The 21,071-nt window shown below is 45.9% G+C and overlaps 1 protein-coding gene across 6 annotated transcripts in view; it reads left to right on the top strand.

Moving 5' to 3' along the window:
• Nucleotides 1–21,071, top strand: part of WIPF2 (WAS/WASL interacting protein family member 2) — a 60,635-nt gene that overhangs the window by 14,022 nt on the left and 25,542 nt on the right. For 5 of the 6 annotated variants that reach the window (XM_062215467.1, XM_062215471.1, XM_062215470.1 and 2 more), the window contains exon 2: nt 16,183–16,314. In XM_062215467.1, coding sequence (XP_062071451.1) covers nt 16,252–16,314 — 63 coding nt within the window. In that variant the 5' untranslated portion in view covers nt 16,183–16,251. Of the gene's footprint in view, nt 1–12,098; nt 12,179–16,182; nt 16,315–21,071 lie in introns of all 6 variants that reach the window. The other variant, XM_062215468.1, reaches the window with a different exon arrangement.

The raw sequence follows: 21,071 nt of genomic DNA, 5'->3' as shown, positions 1-21,071 counted from the left end.
AATAAAGGAAAAACATAATAAAGGAAAAAGCTGCTCCATTTCGTCTTTGTCTTCAAGCACTTTCAATACTTCTAGTGTGTTTTCCTTTTGTGAATTATCTCTGTGTTTCTCTACAGTAAGGCTATATTGTTATTTCTTGGTTTTCCATTCTTAGATATTATGTATTGAATTTGTTAGGAAAGATGAAGATTTTGGATTCTTATACTGCTACCTACTCTCAGTACTTCGTGTTGTTCTCCTAATACACATACATCACACTTTTGGTTGAATCATATTTTGCATATTCTTACATGTTATGGTTCAATCAGAAAACCAAATCACTTCTGGTATTCAAAGAACATATGATATGCTTACAACAAAACCTTTAGTAGGCTGGGAGAGCATAGGTCAGACAAAGCTGTATTGTAGGAATTTCAAGAAACTTTTTTTTTTTTTTTTTTTTTGACAGGTAGAGTGGATAGTGAGAGAGAGACAAAGAGAAAGGTCTTCCTTTTTGCTGTTGGTTCACCCTCCAATGGCCGCCGCGGCCGGCGCATCTCACTGATCTGAAGCCAGGAGCCAGGTGCTTCTCCTGGTCTCCCATGCGGGTGCAGGGCCCAAGCACTTGGGCCATCCTCCACTGCCTTCCTGGGCCATAGCAGAGAGCTGGCCTGGAAGAGGGGCAACTGGGATAGAATCCGGCGCCCCAACCGGGACTAGAACCTGGTGTGCCGGCGCCGCAAGGCAGAGGATTAGCCTGTTAAGCCACGGCGCCGGCCAAGAAACTTTGACTTTTAGTATTCTCAGGTGCTGTAAGCACCAAAGCAGGCAGTTCCCAAAACGTTGGAGATTGTAACAAAACACATGCTATTGGGGGTCACACTACAAAGCTCATTGCCACTGGAGCTGCAATAATGGAATCTGCCTTTCTTCTATTGTCTGATTTTTTTTAAGATTAATTTTTCTTTATTGAAAGAGTGACGCAGAGAGAAGAAAAGATAGAGAAAGAGATCTTCCATCCATTGGTTCACTCTTCAAACGGCTGCAACAGTTAAGCTTGGGCCAAGCTGAAGCCAGGAGCCTGGAACTCCATCTGGGTCTCCCAGATGGGTGGCAGGGGACCCAGGGCTTGGGCCATCTTCTACAGCTTCTCTAGGCACTAATTAGTAGAGAGCTGTATTGGAAGCAGATTAACTAGAACTCAAACTGGTGCTCTGATAGGGGATGCTGGAGTTGCATGTGGTGGCTTAACCTGCTGTATAAAAGCTCTGGACCCACTCCCCCACCCCAGGTTTTTTTTTTTTTTTTTTTTTTTTTTTAGATTATTTGAGTGGCATTGTGGGGTAGCATGCTAAGCCTCCACGTGTGATGCTGGCATCCCATGTGGACACTGGTTCGAGACCAAGCTGTTTCACTTCTGATCCAGTTCCCTGCTAATGTGTCTTAGCAGTAGAAGATGGCCCAAGTCCTTGGGCCCCTGCACACACTTGGAAGATCCAGAAGAAACTCCTGGCTTCCGCTTGGTTCAGCCCCTGCTGTTGGGGTCATTTGGGGAGTGAACTAGAGGATGGAAGATTTCTATTTAATCTCCCTCTGTCTCTGTAACTCTGCCTTTCAAATAAATAAAAAATAAATCTTTAAAAAAAAAAAGATTATTTGAAAGGGAGAATAACAGACACACAGAGACCTGGAGAGGGGAGGAGAGAGAGACACAGAGAGAAAGATTTTTCCATCTTCTGGTTTGCTCCCAAAATGATTGCAAAGCCAGGTCTAGGCCAAGCTGAAGCCCTGAGCTAGGAACTCCATCCTGGTCTCTCACTTGGGTGACCACTTGGATGGCCCCACAGGAGCCATCTTTTGCCTTCCCGGGTATATTAGTAGCAAGCTGGATCGAAAGCAGACCAGCAGGGACTGGAGCTGGTGCTCCCATATGGAATGCCAATGTCATAAGCAGTGGTTTAACTTGATGCACCACAATACCAGCCCTCAGCATTCCAAATCTTGAGTGAATGACTCCTGTTGGTAGAGTTTAAATGGAAGATTTTGGGAAATGTTTCCAGTCCTCTCACCTCTCCCTACTCTTAAATGAATTCAGAAAGGAATAGAGATGAATGTTACCAAAAGAAGAAAAAAATTAGCACTCAATCTAAAGACCAAGTGTACTATGATTACATTTACTTCCTTTATCAGTTTTTTTCTTTTCTTTTTTTTTTTGGACAGGCAGAGTGGACAGTGAGAGAGAGAGAAAGGTCTTCCTTTTTGCCATTGGTTCACCCTCCAATGGCTGCTGCGGCCAGCGTGCTGCAGCCGGCGCACCGCGCTGATCCGAAGGCCAGGAGCCAGGTGCTTCTCCTGGTCTCCCATGTGGGTGCAGGGCCCAAGCACTTGGGCCACCCTCCTCTGCACTCCTGGGCCAAAGCAGAGAGCTGGCCTGGAATAGGGGCAACCGGGACAGAATCCGGCGCCCTGACTGGGACTAGAACCCGGTGTGCCAGCGCTGCAAGGTGGAGGATTAGTCTATTGAGCCACGGCGCCGGCCTTTTTATATCAGTTTTTTAAAAAATACTTATTTCTTTATTTGAAAGGCAGTTAAAAGGTGAGAGAGAAAAAGAGCAAGCTTCCATCCACTGGTTCAGTCTCCAAATGGCCACAACAGCTGTGGCTGGGTTAGGCTGAAGCTGGAAGCCAGGAGCTTCCTCTGGGTCTCCCATGTGGGTGCAGGGGCTCAAGGACTTTGGGCCATCTTCTGCTGCTTTCCCAGGTGTGTTAGCAGAGAGCTGGATTGGAAGTGGAGCAGCTGGGATTCGAACTGGCCCCCATATGTGATGCCAGCACTGCAGGCGGAGGCTTAGCCTTCTATATCACAGCACCGGCCCCCTGAAAATCATGGATTCATCCTTCATCTCTGACAGGATGATGGTGTAAATCTGTCTGCAGTATTTCCATGTATTTGTGTGGTGGGTATTGTAGTTCAGTGGGCTAAGCCACTGCTTGGGATGCCTACATCCTGTGTCAGGTGCCTGGTCCACACTTGCTATCCAGGAGGCAGTGAATGATGGCTCAAGTACTTTGGTTCCTGCCATCTATGTGGGAGACCCAGATGGAATTCTCAGTTTCTGGTTTCAGTCTTGCCTTTTCCTGGCTATTGTGGCCATTTGGAGAACGAACCAGTGGATAGAAGATCTCTCTCTGTGTCTACCACCTTCTCTCTGTCACTCTGCCTTTCTTTTCAAATATATAAGTAAATCTTAAGGAAAAAATAGTCCAAACATTTTAGGGAGGCACTTTTTCCAGGAACTTTATGCAAAGAACCCAATGTGGCAGGGAAGGCTGTTTTTCTACTGTCACACACTTGTTGGTAGTTTGACTGGATACAAAATTGTGTATTGGATATTATCTTTGGAAATTATAAGCCCTTGCTTTGTGGTCTTCTATCAACAGGGTATGCTATTTTTTTTATGATTTATTTATTTATTTGAAAGAGTTACAGAGACAGAAAGAGAGATCTTCCATCTCTGGTTCACTCCTTGAATGGCCACAACAGCCATGGCTGGGCCAGGCTGAAGCCAGGAGCTTTCTTCGGTTCTCCCATGTGGTTTCAGGGGCCCAAGGACTTGGGTCATCTTCCACTGCTTTCCCAAGCACATTAGCAGGGAGCTGAACTAGAAGTAGAACAGCTGGGACTCGGCAAAAGGGATGCCAGTGCTGCAGGTGGCAGCTTTACCTGCTACACCACAGTGCTGGTCCCTATGATGCTATTTCTTTTTCTTTTTTTAAGATTTATTTCTTTGAAAGTCAGAGTTACACAGAGAGAAGGAGAGGCAGAGAGAGAGGTCTTCCATTCGCTGGTCCATTCACCAATTTGCTGCAATGGCCAGAGCTCTGACAATCCAGAGCCAAGAGCCAGGAGCTTCCTTCAGGTCTCCCACGCAGGTGCAGGGGCCCAAGGATCTGGGCTATCTTCCATTGCTTTCCCAGGCCACAGCAGAGAGCTGGATCAGATGCGGAGAAGCTGGGACCTGAACCCTCTCCCATATTGGATGCTGCACTGCAGGCAGCAGCCCCACCCACAGCGCCAGCCCCTGTGATGCTATTATGATTCTGATCGTATGAAATCTATTTTTTTCTCTGGAAGATTTTAGGATGTTGCCCCTGGTATTTTAAAATACAGTGATATTGTGCCTTCATGTGTTCGTATTTTTTTTTTTTTTGAGATTTATTTTATTTATTTGAAAGACAGAATTACAGAGAGAGGTAGAGAGAGAGAGAGGTCTTCCATCGCTGGTTCACTCCCCAGATGGCCGGAATGGCTGGAGCTGCGCCATTCCGAAGCCCGGAGCCAAGAGTTTCTTCTAGGTCTCCAGCAATGGGTGCAAGAACCCAAAGACTTGGGCCATCTTCTACTGCTTTCCCAGGCCATAGCAGAGAGCTGGAACGGAAGAGGAGCAGCCAGGACTTGAACTGGCGCCCATATGGGATGCTGGCACTGCAGGCAGCGGCTTTACCCGCCTTGTCACAGTGCTGGCCCCTCTCCCCAATTTTTTAGCCAACATCTCTAAACTTGCTGCTTTCTGAGATGTGTGGGTAGGGAGGAAATACTGTGAGCACTGAGCTACTCTCTGCATCATGTCACTGTCTGAATCCAGGAATCTGTTGGTATTTTTGGTGAAATGGAAGGTTGATGCAGAATCTATTTTGAATACAGGCATAAATGCAGCATCTTTTTTGGAGATGTTAAAGCACTGATTTGAACTTTTTTTTTTTTTTTTTTTTTGACAGGCAGAGTGGACAATGAGAGAGATAGAAAAGTCTTCCTTTTTGCTGTTGGTTCACCCTCCAATGGCCGCCGCGGTTGGCGCACTGCGGCCGGCGCACCGCGCTGATCCGATGTAAGGAGCCAAGTGCTTCTCCTGGTCTCCCATGGGGAGCAGAGCCCAAGCACTTGGGCCATCCTCCACTGCACTCCCTGGCTACAGCAGAGAGCTGGCCTGGAAGAGGGGCAACTGGGACAGGATCGGTGCCCCGACTGGGACTAGAACCCGGTGTGCCGGCGCCGCAAGGCGGAGGATTAGCCTATTGAGCCGCGGCGCCGGCCTGAACTTTGTTTTTAATTTTAATTTTATTTATTTGAAAGAGTTACAGAGAGAGGTAGAGCCAGAGAGAGAGAGAGGTCTTCCATTCTGCTGGTTTACTCCCCAAATGACCCCAAACGGCTGGAGCTGAGCTGATCTGAAGCCAGAAGACAGGCGCTTCCTCCGGTCTCTCATGTGTGTGCAGGGGCCCAAGGAGTTGAGCATCTTCTGCTGTTTTCCCAGGCCATAGCAGAGAGCTGGATCAGAAAAGGAACAGCCAGGACTGAAACCCGTGCCCATATGGGATGCCAGCGCTGCAGGCTGGGGTTTTAACCTGCTGTGCCACAGCACTGGCACCTGTTTTTAATCCAGACAATATGAAAGGGCATGTTCTCTTTTTATAATATATTATAGATTCCTAGGTCTAGAGAGGAAAAACAGGTGTGTCTTTTACTGCTGGTCTGTAAAGCTTCTGGAAACGTGTTTATAACTACTCAGTGCTTGCTGTGAATTGCTTGCAGGTCAGATGCCAAATAGTACTTGTCTTAGTAGTGTTGTAGAGGCCAGTTCTTGGAAATCTTATGGCTCTTATTAGCTAAGTACAGCCTGAGGAAGCCATGTTGGCTCTGATTTAGAGCTCATTTGTGTTCTCATAGGAGAAGCTTTGTAGAAACAGCTCTAACAGATTTTTACAGCGTCCGTTGAAGTAATTTTTGTGAACAAAGTCACAGAAACAGTGCTCAATTAAAAAACTGTGTGGGAGCGCCCAGCGCTGTGGCACAGCAGGTTAAAGCCCTGACCTAGAGTGCCAGCATCCCAGATGGGTTCTGGTTCTAGTCCTGGCTGCTCCTCTTCCAATCCAGCTCTCTGCTATGGCCTGGGAAAGCAGTAGAAGATGGCCCAAGTCCTTGGGCCCCTGCACCCACATGGGAGACCCGGAAGAAGCTCCTGACTCCTAGATTCGGATCGGCACAACTCCAGACATTGTGGTCATCTGAGGAATGAACAGTGGCTGGAAGACCTCTGCCTCTCTCTAACTCTGCCTTTAAAATAAATAAATAAATCTTAAAAAACAAATCTGGAACAAGAGGAAAGAGTTACATTAGGAGAAAACACTGCATTATTGTGATGTAGCCTTGTGTTTTTTTTTTTTTTTTTTTTGGACAGGCAGAGTTAGACTGTGAGAGAGACAGAGAGAAAGGTCTTCCTTCCATTGGTTCACCCCACAAATGGCTGCTACGGCTGGCGCGCTGCACGATCCGAAGCCAGGAACCCGGTGCTTCCCCCTGGTTTCCCATGCAAGTGCAGGGCCCAAGGACTTGGGCCATCCTCCACTGCACTCCCGGGCCACAGCAGAGAGCTGGACTGGAAGAGGAGCAACCAGGACAGAACCAGCGCTCCAAACAGGACTAGAATCTGGGGTGCTGGCGCCGCAGGTGGAGGATTAGCCAAGTGAGCCGCTGCGCTGGCCGCCTTATGCTTTTATTAGCGAGATTCTATTTGAAAGGTTTAGAAAATATTTGAGAAGCAGAGTAAGTGAGCAGATGAGTACTCCTGCATAGGCTGATTCACTCCTCACATGCCTGCAGTTGCCAGGCTGGGCTGGGGCTGAAGCTGGAAGCCAGGATCGGAATCTAGGTCTCACATGGAGGGCAGGAGCCCAGCTGAGTCATTACCAAGCTGGAAGCTGGAGCTGGGAATGGAACCAGCATACTCTGTTGTGGGGTCTGGGCATTTTGTTGCTGGTTAAATGCCCGATCTGAAGAGATTTAATTTATTTATTTATTTATTTAAGATTTTATTTATTTATTTGAGAGAGTTACAGACAGTGTGAGGGAGAGACAGAGAGAAAGGTCTTCCTTTGTTGGTTCACTCCCCAAATGGCCACAACGGCTGGAGCTGTGCCAATCCAAAGCCAGGAGCCAGGCACGTTCTTCTTCCTGATCTCCTATGTGGGTGCAGGGGCCCAAGGACTTGGACCATGTTCTACTGCTTTCCCAGGCCAAGGCAGAGAGCTGGATTGGAAGAGAAGCAGCCAGGATTAGAACCAGAGCCCATATGGGATGCAGGTGCCTCAGGTGGAGGATTAACCTACTGCGCCATGGCACCAACCCCCTAAAGAGATTTTATCATGAAGTTATATATCTTTGGTCTCCTTCTTGTTCTTTTTCAGGTTGTAGGCTGCTTATAACAGTGAAAACTCATTGCTCTAAAGACAAAAGCATGCAGGTTTAGTTTGCTGTAGTTGTCCTAGGAATTTCTGTTTAAATATTCATGTTTGATATGTGACTTTTTAAATTACTTTTTGATCAGTCAGATTTGCCACACAGTTGAATTTTCATGATAAAGAATGCTTGTAGTAGGAAAATAATTTTCCCTTCATCAAGTAACCTTGGAATTTTAATTAATTTTGTTTCAATACATGATAGAAATCTGTTTTACCAGAGATTTGACTGAATTGCATTTCACAGAGGAGGTAACACCTTCTCTATTGAGAGAAGAGAGCTATGAGCTATTTAAAGCCTCTTTTTTTTTTTTTTTGAGTTGTGAAATATGTATAACATGAAAGTTATTCTAATCTGTTTTCTTGCATTTTAGAGAAACCTGAAATGCTTTAGTGGAAACCCTCTACTATAGTCTGGCTTAGAACACAGAAGGTGTGTTTTTAGTTCTGTGTTGGCATTCATTCCCAAAGTAATTATAGGAGCCTGTTTGGCTTCTATTTGCTATTTGTCAGTCTCCTTGAGTAGCACGTGAATACTCCTAGGCAGCTCCTGGCTCTTTTCCCAACTTGGAGAGTGGATGGCTTTCCAGCCATTGTGGTAATGAGCTACTGCCTCCCCATACTGTACTGCTTTTCAGGAGCAAAGTTGAAGGCAGGTGGACAGGCAGGCGGATTATCATCAGGTGACTTTTAACCCTGGAAGGCTTCTAGTTTATACATCTAGAGCTGCACTTAAGTCAAGAGATCAAGCATGTTCTATGGGATTAGTGAAATAACTGATTGAACTTCAGGTTTACTTTGATTGTGACTTTAGGTTCATTTAAGCCTCCTACTTACATTTTAATTTATTTTTTATTTATTTGAAAGGCAGAATTATAGAGGAGAGACACATAGAATCTTCCACTACTATACCACAATGATGGCCCCTAATTGATATCATATTTACTGTTATTTATGGGCTATAGTGTTGTAATTTGATAAATGGATATGATATGTCATGATCAAATCAGGGTAATTAGTATTTCTTTTTTTTTTTTTTTTAAATTTTTGACAGGCAGAGTGGACAGTAGAGGGAGACAGAGAGAAAGGTCTTCCTTTTTGCCGTTGGTTCACCCTCCAATGGCCGCTGCGGTAGGTGCGCTGCGGCCAGCGCACCGTGCTGTTCTGATGGCAGGAGCCAGGTGCTTCTCCTGGTCTCCCATGCGGGTGCAGGGCCCAAGCACTTGGGCCATCCTCCACTGCACTCCCTGGCCACAGCAGAGAGCTGACCTGGAGAAGGGCAACCAGGACAGGATCGGTGCCCCGACTGGGACTAGAACCCGGTGTGCCGGCGCGGTAATTAGTATTTCTATCTCTTTTCTTTTCTTTTTTTTTGACAGGCATAGTGGATTGAGAGAGAGAGAGAGAGACAGAAAAAGGTCTTCCTTTTGCCGTTGGTTCCCCCTCCAATGGCCGCCATGGCCGGCGTACCGCACTGATCCGAAGGCAGGAGCCAGGTGCTTCTCCTGGTCTCCCATGCGGGTGCAGGGCCCAGGCACTTGGGCCATCCTCCACTGCACTCCCGGGCCATAGCAGAGAGCTGGCCTGGAAGAGGGGCAACCGGGACAGAATCTGGCACCCCGACTGGGACTAGAACCCTGTGTGCCAGCACCACTAGGCGGAGGATTAGCCTGTTGAGCCACAGCTCCGGCCTAGTATTTCTTTTTTTTCTTTTCTTTTTTTTTTTGACAGGCAGAGTGGATAGTGAGAGAGAGACAGAGAGAAAGGTCTTCCTTTTGCCGTTGGTTCACCCTCCAATGGCCGCCGCGGTAGCGCGCTGCGGCCGGCGCACCACGCTGATCTGATGGCAGGAGCCAGGTGCTTATCCTGGTCTCCCATGGGGTGCAGGGCCCAAACACTTGGGCCATCCTCCACTGCACTCCCTGGCCACAGCAGAGAGCTGGCCTGGAAGAGGGGCAACCGGGACAGGATCGGTGCCCCGACCGGGACTAGAACCCAGTGTGCCGGCGCCGCAAGGCGGAGGATTAGCCTAGTGAGCCGCGGCGCCGGCCCGGCCTAGTATTTCTATCTCAAATGATATCACTACTATGGACAGTGTGACTTTTTTTCCTTAAGATTTAGTAAATTAATTAGAAGAGTAGAGTGACAGGGAAGGGGAGAGGGAGAATGGAGGTAGAGAGAGAGAGAGATTGATCCACTGGTTCACTGCCAAAAAGCCCACAACAGCAAGGCTGGACCAGGCTAAAGCCAGGAACAGGAATTCTTTCTAGGTCTCCTATATGGGTAGCACTTGAGCTGTCATCTACTGCCTTTTCAGGCACATTAGCAGGAAGCTGGTCAGAAGTGGAGTAGCTGGGACCCGAACTGGCACTCCAATATGGGATGCGGGCATCGCAAGTGGTGGTGTAACCTGCTGTATCATCATGCCTACCCCTCTTTTTCTTTTAGTTAATAAAGCTTTATTGAGGGGCCGGCACTGTGGTGTAGTGGGTAAAACTGCCACCTGCAGTGCTGGCATCCCATAGGGCGCCAGTCCCAGCTGCCCCACTTCCAATCCAGCTCTCTGCTATGGGCTGGGAAGCAGTAGAAGATGGCCCACGTCCTTGGGTCCCTGCACCCACGTGGGAGACCTGGAAGAAGTTCCTGGCTCCTGGCTTCGGATTGGCCCAGCTCCAGCTGTTGTGGCCAATTGGAGAGTGAATCAGCGGATGGAAGACCTCTCTTTCTCTCTGCTTCTCCTTCTCTCTCTCTATGTAACTCTGACTTTCAAATAAGTAAATCTTTTTTTATTTATTTATTTTTGACAGGCAGAGTGGACAGTGAGAGAGAGAGAGAGAGAGAGCAAGGTCTTCCTTTTGCCGTTGGTTCACCCTCCTGATCCGAAGCCAGGAGCCAGGTGCTTCTCCTGGTCTCCCATGCGGGTGCAGGGCCCAAGCACTTGGGCCATCCTCCACTGCACTCTCGGGCCACAGCAGAGATCTGGCCTGGAAGAGGGGCAACCGGGACAGAATCCGACACCCCGACCGGGACTAGAACCTGGGGTGCCGGCGCCGAAGGCGGAGGATTAGCCTATTGAGCCGCAGCGCAGGCCCAAATAAGTAAATCTTAAAAAAAAAAACAACAACACTAACTTTATTGAAGCATGAAAAATTGAGGAAAAATAATAGAAAATTGCTCAACCACACCAATTTTCAGGAGTGTTTTTTGCGTGTTTTCCTGATAGTGGTTAGTGGAAGGGAAGGGCTCAGAAAATCTTGATATGTGTCCTAATGCAGTTTATTCCTGGGTGATATTGGACAGTTGCCTTCTATTAGTTTATCTTTTTTTTTGACAGGCAGAGTGGATAGTGAGAGAGAGAGACAGAGAGAAAGGTCTTCCTTTTTGCCGTTGGTTCACCCTCCAATGGCTGCTGCGGCCGGCTCATCTCGCTGATCCGAAGCCAGCAGCCAGGTGCTTCTCCTGGTCTCCCATGTGGGTGCAGGGCCCAGGGACTTGGGCCATCCTCGACTGCCTTCCTGGGCTATAGCAGAGAGCTGGCCTGGAAGAGGGACAACCGGGATAGAATCCGGCGCCCCAACCGGGACTAGAACCCGGTGTGCCGGCGCCGCAAGGCGGAGGATTAGCCTGTTAAGCCACGGCGCCAGCCTAGTTTATCTTTCTAGTTTGCACAGATACATTTCTCTCTCTCTTTTTTTTTTTTTTTAAAGATTTATTTATTTATTTGAAAGAGTTACACAGAGAGAGAAGGAAAGGCAGAGAGAGAAAAAGGTCTTTCATCTGCTGGTTCACTCCCTAGTTGGCTGCAACACCTGGAGCTGCGCTAATCTGAAGCCAGGCGCCAGGAGCCTGCTCTGGGTCTCCCATGTGGATGCAGGGGCCCAAGGACTTGGGCCATCCTCTACTGCTTTCCCGGGCCGCAGCAGAGAGCTGGATCGGAAGTGGAGCAGCCGGAACTCGAACTGGCACCTACATGCGATGCTGGCATTGTAGGCGGCGGCCCCACCCACTATGCCACAGTGTTGGCCCTAACAGATACAATTCTAATCTTGAGACTTTGATGTCTTTACCTATGAAATTGGAAGGGTAATAATACTATTATTTATTATTACTTAATAAATATCACTGGGACAGGTGTTTGATGTGGCTGTTAAGACACCACTTGGGCCAACTGTGTGCTGTATTATAATGTTTGGGTTCAAATCCTGGTTGCATTCCCAATTCCCAGATCCTGCTGATGCATACTCTGGAAGGCAGCAAGTCATGGCTCAAGTAGTTGGGAGACCTAAATTTAATAGTTCCAGTCTTCAGCCTAGCCCAGCCCTGGTTGTTATGGACATTGGAGAGTGAACTAATGGATGGGAGATCTCTCTGTTTCTGTTTTTCTGCCTTTCAGATAAATAAGTAATTAAATAAATAATGTATGTGTGTATATATATAAACATATCACTGATAGGAGCATATCCTGCATGCAGCGTTCTGGAGCCAGAAGAAGGAATGAAGACTGCTGCTTGTAGTTAAGAGTAAAGTCATCACTTGATGAAGGTGGTCTTCTTTGATAGATCTGTTTTGAAATTGGAGTTTGAATTGTGCTTAATTTAAGAAGACATCTTTAACTGTAATCTGTTGGTGGTCTTTTCCACTGGATTGCTTTAAAACAAGATTTGTCTTGCTAGAGAATTACTGCTTTGCCTAAGTGGAATTCACCATCAGACATAAGGTTGCACTTTTAGGACTTTACATACCTTAGAGTGTATAGGTTGGACCATCTATGGATATGGAAAGAATTAGGGACAAGTTTTGAATCTTTTTTTTTTTTTTTCCAGGTAATTCTAGGAGATCATTTCAACCTTGGCAATGGCCAGTGGTCAGTAAAACTAGAACTCCAGAGAAGACAAGAACTGGGGTAACTTGAATTAGTTAAAATGTTTGTTTCTGCATTTGTTTCCCACAAGCTTCTTTTGAAAATGCTGTGGGATGGCCGGCGCCGTGGCTCAATAGGCTAATCCTCCGCCTTGCGGCACTGGCACACCGGGTTCTAGTCCCGGTCGGGGCGCCAGATTCTATCCCGGTTGCCCCTCTTCCAGGCCAGCTCTCTGCTATGGCCCGGGAGTGCAGTGGAGGATAGCCCAAATATTTGGGCCCTGCACCCCATGGGAGACCAGGAGAAGCACCTGGCTCCTGCCATCGGATCAGTGCGGTGCGCCGGCCGCAGTGCACTGGCCACAGCGGCCATTCAAGGGTGAACCAACGGCAAAGGAAGACCTTTCTCTCTGTCTCTCTCTCTCACTGTCCACTCTGCCTGTCAGAAAAAAAAAAAAAAAAAAAAAAGCTTAAAAAAGAAAATGTTGTGGGGTCTTTGGAATGGTCATGGTAAACCCAAGGAATTCAAAAAGAATTTTTTTTCCTATTTTTCTTGTGTTTTTTTTTTTTTTTTTTTTTTAAATTTTAAATTTACCCACCAGTGACAGATGTTCTGTTTCGAGGGTTTACTATTTTGATCAATTTTTAAAGCCTAGTGTGTTAGATCCCTAGCAAAGAAAGACTTCACTTAGCTTTGAAACCAGAAATGAAAAGGTATTTCCCTTAGAGCAGAGTTATCTACTTGTTTTTGAAGTTAGTTCAGACACTGTGCCCCTTGGGAAGCACCTGACCAGAGCAGGGTTCAGCTCTGTGTGCTTGCAGCATACAGCTCTAAAGAGCAGCCGCCCTGTAGTGGCGTCACCTCAATAGGAGTTGGAATTTTGAAAATTTTCAGTCACATTTCTGATCAAACCCTATTCTGATGCAAAAGTTCCTAGTTTTATAGAGTATTTTCTCTTTCCTTTTATAATTCCCTGAGAGTTGAGAGACGTGTTTGTTACTCCTTTTATTTATTTATTTATTTATTTTTTACAGGCAGAGTGGACAGTGAGAGAGTGAGACAGAGAGAAAGGTCTTCCTTTTCCGTTGGTTCACCTCCCAATTGCCATTGCGGCTGGCGCGCTGTGCTGATCCGAAGGTAGGAGCCAGGTGCTTCTCCTGGTCTCCCATGCGGGTGCAGGCCCCAAGCACTTGGGCCATCCTCCACTGCACTCCCAGGCCACAGCAGAGAGCTGGCCTGGAAGAGGGGCAACCGGGACAGAATCCGGCGCCCCAACCAGGACTAGAACCCGGGGTGCCAGCGCTGCAAGGCGGAGGATTAGCCTATTGAGCTGTGGCGCCGGCGATTTTACTCCTTTATTTACAGAGAGATTTTTGACCTCCCCATAAGGAATTCGGAACCAGGCCTGCCCAGTGGGTTGCCATGCTGGCTAGATTTTCGGGCTTGGCTTTGTACACACCTTTGTCCTAATTTCATTAATCACCTTGCTTGGAAGTAGGTCTTCATGGATTGATTGATTGTGAGGCTGTCTTTTTTTTTTTTTTTTTTAAGATTTATTTATTTATTTGAAAAACAAAGTTACAGAGACAGAGAGACAGACAGAGAGGGAGAGAGAGAGAGAGTATTTCCATCCGCTGGTTCACTCCCCAAATGGCCATAATGGCTGGAGCTGGGCTGATCTGAAGGCAGGAGCCAAGAGCTTCTAACAGTTTATGTTGTCTGCAAATATTTTCCCCTAATATGTTGCCTGTCTTCTCATTCTCTTGACTTTTACAACCTCTCAAAAATATAAAAACCATTCTTAGTTTGTGGGCCATTCAAAAAACAGGCCAAGAACCAGATCTGACTCATGGGCCACAGTTCACTAACTTGTGGTACAGTCATATCCCTGGAATGTGATCACAGCATAAATACCACAGCCACTTATCAGGCTATAAAACGCTTAACATTCAAAAAATATACAGTTGTCCCCCTATTACAGTCTGTAAGAAATTCTCATGTTATGGATGAAACTAAAACCAGATGCTTAACCCTAAGATATTAAAGTCATGAGCAAAGATAAAATAGAGCTCAAGGACAATAACCATTCCCAAACAACTTTCCTAAGGAAATCCTATTTTATGACCCTCTAAAACTGGAAGCCAAAATAATTCAGCACCATGAGTACAATTTGCAGATGACAAGAAAGGTTTAAGACAATCTTATGGGGCTGGCACTGTGGTGCAGTGGGTAGAGCCGCCACCTGCAGTGCTGGCATCCCTTAGGGGCACTGGTTTGAGTCCCGGCTGCTCCAGTTCCAATCCAGCTCTCTGCTATGACCTGGGAAAGGAGTAGAGGATGGCCCAAGTCCTTGGGCCATTGCACCCACATGGGAGACCCAGAAGAAGCTCCTTGCTTCGAATCAGCCCAGCTGTGGCCATTGCAGCCATCTGGGGAGTGAATCAGTGGATGGAAGACCTCTCTCTCTTTCTCTCTTCCTCTGCCTCTCTGTAACTCTGACTTTCAAATAAATAAATATATCTTTAAAAAACACACAAACATGGCCAGCGCCGCGGCTCAATTGACTATTCCTCCGCCTGCGGCGCCAGCACCCCGGGTTCTAGTCCTGGTCGGGGCGCCGGATTCTGTCCCAGTTGCTCTTCCAGTCCAGCTCTCTGCTGTGGCCTGGGAGTGCAGTGAAGGATGGCCCAAGTTCTTGGGCCCTGCGCCCGCAAGGGAGACCAGGAGAAACACCTGGCTCCTGCCTTCGGATTGGCGCAGTGCCAGCTGTGACAGCCATTTGGGAGGTGAACCAACGGCAAAAGGAAGACCTTTCTCTCTGTCTCTCTCTCTCACTGTCCACTCTGCCTGTCCAAAAAAAAAAAAAAAAAAACCAAACACACACACACAGATACCTAAACAGATGGCAAATTAGCAAATGAAAAGATGTTCAACATAAGTCACAATGGGAATTGCAAATTAAAACAAGATATCACTGCAGACCTATTAGAATGGCCAAAATTCAAAACACTAAGCATACCAAATGCTGGTGAACATGTAGAGCAGTAGGAACTCTTATGCATTGCTGAAGAAAATGGAGAGTGGTTCAGCCACTTTGGAAGAACTTTGTTAGTTTCAGGTAGAACTTAACATATTCTTAACATGTAGATTCAGCAGTCTCACTTCTTGATACCCATCCACATAAATTGAAAACTTGTCTACACAAAAATCTGCACATGAATGTTTGTAGCTACTTTATAATTACCAAAACTTGGAAGCAACTAAGATATGTCCTTCAGTAGGTGAGTGAATAAGTGGGGTGTAGTATATTGACAATTGGCTATTATTCAGTGCTAGTAAGAAGTAAGCTTAAAAATAAGAGAACAAGAACAAAGCTTAAGTTTTCTTAAGAAATGTAAGAAGCCAGTCTGAAAATATAGATGTATATGATTTCAACCATGTGACATTTTAGAAAAGGAAAACTGAAGACAATAAGATCAGTGGTTGCCCAGGGTTGGCGGGGAGAGGGGAGTTGAATGGGCAGAGCACACAGGATTTTCAGGCAGTGAAACTATTGTGTTTGATTCCGCAATGGTGGATACATCATACATTTGTGAAGACCTATAGAGTGAACGACAACAATGAACCCTAATGTAGGCTGTGCACTTTAGGTGATAATGATGTGTTGCTGAGGACTTCTCAGTTTTAACCAAGGTACGATGTGGTGCGGGATGTTAGGCACATGTAGGAACGGGGGATGAGATCTCTCTATTGTTTGCTCAGTTTTTCTGTGAACCTAAAACTGTAAGAAAATGAAATTCATTCATAAACAGCAAAGATGAACAAAAAAAGGGTATTAGATAACAGAAACCCTGTGTTGTCCCTAAACCAAAAGTGTGTCATCTGACCTTTTACAGAGAAAGCTCTTCAAGCCCTGGCCTCTACCTGGGTGTGGCGAGGAGGGGAGGCGTTTGTCTGTTGGGTGCTGTGCCTAGCCATCTCATTCTCCTGGGCCTTCAGTATTTCTAATGGGAAAGTTGTTTTTAGGAGTTTCTGTTTGTTTACAGGTATATGAGTGACCCAAAGCTGCAAATAAAGACGGGGAGAGAGCAGTGCCAACTGGGAGCAGGGCAAGGATGCCAATTCCTCCTCCCCCTCCACCCCCACCTGGTCCTCCTCCACCTCCCACTTTTAATCAGGTAGGTAGCCCTTGCACCAGGCCAACTCAGAACATTTGAGGAAATGGATGGAATGGGCTTTACATTACTCTTTTTTTTTTCTTACCCCTTTTCTTAGAAAATTCTCGATGTTCCTACCCATAGCATTTTTATTGTGAACCTGCTCTTTAATTCTAATTTTAGCATCCAAGATTTTTAGTCCTAGTATTAATTAATAAATACTTGGGGCTCCTATATAAGACATGTGCTCTAGGAAGATGACAAAGTAACAAGTTTGTCCTCATCAGCTAGTGGTGATTCTTGAGATGTCCTCTTTGGACCATAATGGATGTCTTGTTTCCTTGTCCTGGTCCATTCTAAATGGAGATTTGAACAGGTGTCATTGGAGGAGGAGCTAGTGTTTCCCCCTAAAACTATTTGCTCCATAAAGGCCAGCATGTCAGTTCTCTGGCATCCTTAAGAAAAAAGATAGGGATTCCTGGTGGTTGCTTTTTGCTGTCAAGTTAGTTCATTTTTAAAATCAAGTCCATCAAGTCTAATGCCCTATCAATAAGGAAAGGAGTTCAGAAAATTTATTGGTAAAAAGATTGAAAGGTTCAACAATGAGAGGAGAAAAAGCAGTGTATTTTGTGAATCAAAAAGGTGGTCACTTTAATCATACCTGGATTGTGATCTGGTGTCACGTGAGAAAGAATTTGTGTGCTCTCTCATTTCTGTGAAATTTAGAAATAAAAGCAGCTTTAAAGAGAATGGCCTGGAGGTAGTAAAAAAACTCCCCTATCTAATTTGTTTCAGAATTAGGATGGAATTCAGATCTGCCAACTTTTGATTTCTTGTCATAACCTCTGTTTTTCAGACATTTTTTAGAACCCCATCTTAGGTGAAGTTTTGTGTGGAAGCCCAATAAATGAAATAGATAAAGGCAGAGCTGCTCTGGCTATAGTTGGAGAAGAAAAGAAGGTAGTGGAAGGAGGCTTCCTGGCTGAGGGGGGAGCTGATGCTTGAATCGAGTCTTAAGCAATGAGTAGAGTTCAGTCAGAAAGAAGAGGGAGGAGGGCACTTAACGTTGAGGAAGCAGACGGTAGAGAGGTGCTGATGGTGAGAAAGCGTGTCAAAGTTTGGATTAGTGCTTGAAGGGGCTGAGCTGAGGAATGAAGCTAGAGATATAGGCTCAGGGTTTTGAATTTTTCTTATGACAGTGGGGGAGATGTTGAAGTATTTTTAGCTGCAGGAGTAACCTGTTTGGATTTGTATTAGAAAGGTCACTTTGAACAAGATGGAAGATAGGGGATTGAGAAGGCTGTTATTGAAAATTGAGGGTCTCGGCCGGCACTGCGTCTCAATAGGCTAATCCTCCGCCTGCAGCGCCGGCACCCCGGGTTCTAGTCCCAGTCAGGGCGCCAGATTCTGTCCTGGTTGCTCCTCTTCCAGTCCAGCTCTCTGCTGTGGCCTGGGAAGGCAGTGGAGGGTGGCCCAAGTGCTTGGGTCCTGCACCCGCATGGGAGACCAGGAGAAGCACCTGGCCCCTGGCTTCAGATCAGCGTGGTGCACCGGCTGCAGCGGCCATTGAGGGGTGAACCAATGGAAAAAAGGAAGACCTTTCTCTCTGTCTCACTCTCTCACTGTCCACTCTGCCTGTCAAGAAAAAAAAAAAAAAAAAATTGAGGGTCTCCATGGAAGCAATGCGGATGAAGAGTGGAGACGAGATATTTAGAGAGTAAAATCTTGCAAGAATTTGAAGACAGATGTGGGAGAGTGAGGAAGAGTTTAATGATTCTGGTTTGGGGGCTTGATTGAATGATGGTGCTGTTTGCATTGAGAAGTTTGTAGAGAAGAATGCAAACTCATTTTTGGACTTGTTTAGTAATATAAGAATTTTCTCTTTACAAGCTAATATGTTTTTAAAAATGTAGAAACTGTGGGTAAGCAAAAAAGAATAATCACCTGTAATCCAGCCATTTATAGAGATTTTATTTGTCATCTTTCTCCCTTCCTTTCTTAGTATCTGTGTTTTAAAAAGGAGGGGTATACTGTATGTGCATATTGATTTCTTCTTATTATTTATTTATTTTTTTTTTGACAGGCAGAGTGGATAGTGAGAGAGAGACAGAGAGAAAGGTCTTCCTTTTGCCGTTGGTTCACCCTCCAATGGCCGCCGCGGTAGCGCGCTGCGGCCGGCGCACCGCGCTGTTCCGATGGCAGGAGCCAGGTGCTTCTCCTGGTCTCCCATGGGGTGCAGGACCCAAGCATGATTTCTTATTTTTTAAAAATCTTACAAAATAGTTAATGACATGGAAGGATACTAGTGATATTTATAATCTTTTTTAAGATTTATTTATTTATTTGCAAGTCAGAGTTACAGAGAGAGAGATCTTCTATCCACTGGTTCACTCCCCATATGGCCACAAAAGCCCAGGTTGGGCCAGGCTGAAGTCAGAAGCCAGGAGCTTCTTTCAGGTCTCCCGTGTGGGTAGCAGGGGCCCAAGCATGTGACATCTTCTGCTGCTTTTTCCAGATCATTAGCAGGGAGTGGATTGGAAGTAGAGCAGCCTGCACTTGAACCAGTGTCCATATGGGATGCTGGCATTGCAGGCGGCAACTTTACCTGCTGTGCCACAGCGCCAGCCCCACATACTGATTTCTAACCTGTTTTCCTTATGCATTGATATATCATGAATGGCTTGTTATATCATTAAATGTTTAGTAGTATAATTTTTAGAATTTTTTCTGTACTGAAAATGCTTGTGGAAAAATTAGAGAACATCAGTAACAGAAAATATTAAACTATCTGTAATTAAACTTTTTAAAAATTGTATAATTGTATGTGTTTTGTGTTCTTAGAATAGGAAAACTAGAACATACAGATAACCATATAGAATTAGGACATAATAGTAACTTCCAGAAGTATGAGTATTTTAGTTTACAGTATATCCTTCTTAAATTTTCATATGTGCATACCTTTTTTCTTTCCAAAATATACCATTTATTGAGCTTTTTTTTAAAATTTAAATATTTATTTATTTTATTTTTTTTTTTTGACAGGCAGAGTTAGACATGAGAGAGAGAGAGACAGAGAGAAAGGTCTTCCTTTTCTGTTGGTTCACCCCCCAAATGGCCGCTATGGCTGGTGTGCTGCGGCCAGCGCGCGGCATTGATCCAAAGCCAGGAGCCAGGTGCTTCCTCCTAGTCTCCCATGCGGGTGCAGGGCGCAAGGACTTGGGCCATCCTCCACTGCCTTCCCGGGCCACAGCAGAGAGCTGAACTGGAAGAGGAGCAACCGGTGCCCCAACCGGGACTAGAACCCGGGGTACTGGCGCCGTAGGTGGAGGATTAGCCTAGTAAGCCACGGTGCCGGCCCTATTTATTTATTTCAATGTCAGAGTTACAGAGAGAAGGGGAGACAGAGAGAGAGAGAGAGGTCTTCCATCCGCTGGTTCACTCCCCACTTGGCTGCATCAGCCAGAGCTGCACCAATCCGAAGCCTAGAGCCAGGGGCTTCTTCTGGGTCACCCATGAAGGTGTAAGGACTCAAGGATTTGGGCCATCTTCTGCTTTCCCAGGCCATAGCAAAGAGCTGGACAGGAAATGGAGCAGCTGGGACTCAAACCGGTGTCCAAATGGGATGCTGGCACTGCTGGCGGTAGCTTTACCCACTAGGCCACAGCGCCAGCACCCCATTCATTGAGCTTTTATACTCAATAGGCACTGTGCCTAGTGTTAGTTAATTCTCAGAACTACTCCCTGAGGTTATATTGTTTATGCTTGTTTTGTTTTTTGATTTTTTAAAAAGGTTTATTTATTTATTTGAAAGGCAGACTTAAGAGAGGCAGGGAGAGAAGTATTCCATCTGCTGGTTTACTCCCCAGATGTCTGCAGTGGCTGGAGCTGGGCTGATTTGAAGCCAGGAGCCAGGAGCTTCTTCTGGGTCTTCTATGTGGTACAGGGACCCAAGGACTTGGGCCATCTTCCATTGCTTTTCTAGGCCATAGCAGAGAGCTGGATCAGAAGTAGAGCAGCCGGAACTCCAACCAGCACCTAAATGGGATGCCAGCACTGTAGGTGGCTGCTTTAACTGCTACACAATAGCACTAATTCCTGTTTTTTTTGTTTTTTTGTTTTTTTGTTTTTTTTTTAAAAGGATTTATTTATTTGAAAGGCAGAGCAACAGAGAGAGAACTCTTCCATCCTCTGGATCACTTCCCAAATGCCTACAACAACCAGGTTTGGGCCAGGCCAAAGCCAGGAGCCAAGAATTCCATCTTGGTCTCCCACATGGGTAACAGGGACCCGAGCACTTAGACCATCTTCCTCTGCCTTCCATGGTGTGTTAGCAGAAGCTGGATTGGAGTTGGAACTGTAATAGGCACTTCAGTATGGGATGCCCATAGCACAAGTGGCAGCTTAACCAACTGCCCAACAATGCTTACCCCTGGAATCATTTGTAATGGCTTCCAAAAAATTCCCTTGAGTGTTTAAAATGCTCTACACTGTAAGTGTGTAATATTTAGCAAATGTGTAATATTGTGTCTTCCCATTCAGAAACATGAGGTTGATGTGTTGCATTTTAGGTGAGATACTCATCTGGAGAGGTACTATAGTTGCTGACATAAAATATGAAGCTTACTCTTTCCATGCCACCACGATGGTGTGCATGAACATCCTGGCAGTGCTCTCAAGAGCATCAACAATGCCCAAAAAAGAGGCAAATGCCAGGTTCTTATTAGGCTGTGCTCCAAGGTCATCGTCAGGTTTCTGACTGTCATGATGAAGCATGGTTA

Source organism: Lepus europaeus, chromosome 18 (genome assembly GCF_033115175.1).
Source record: "Lepus europaeus isolate LE1 chromosome 18, mLepTim1.pri, whole genome shotgun sequence".
NCBI classification, from domain to species: Eukaryota; Metazoa; Chordata; class Mammalia; order Lagomorpha; family Leporidae; genus Lepus; species Lepus europaeus.
This window is presented reverse-complemented; position numbering and strand designations above follow the sequence as displayed.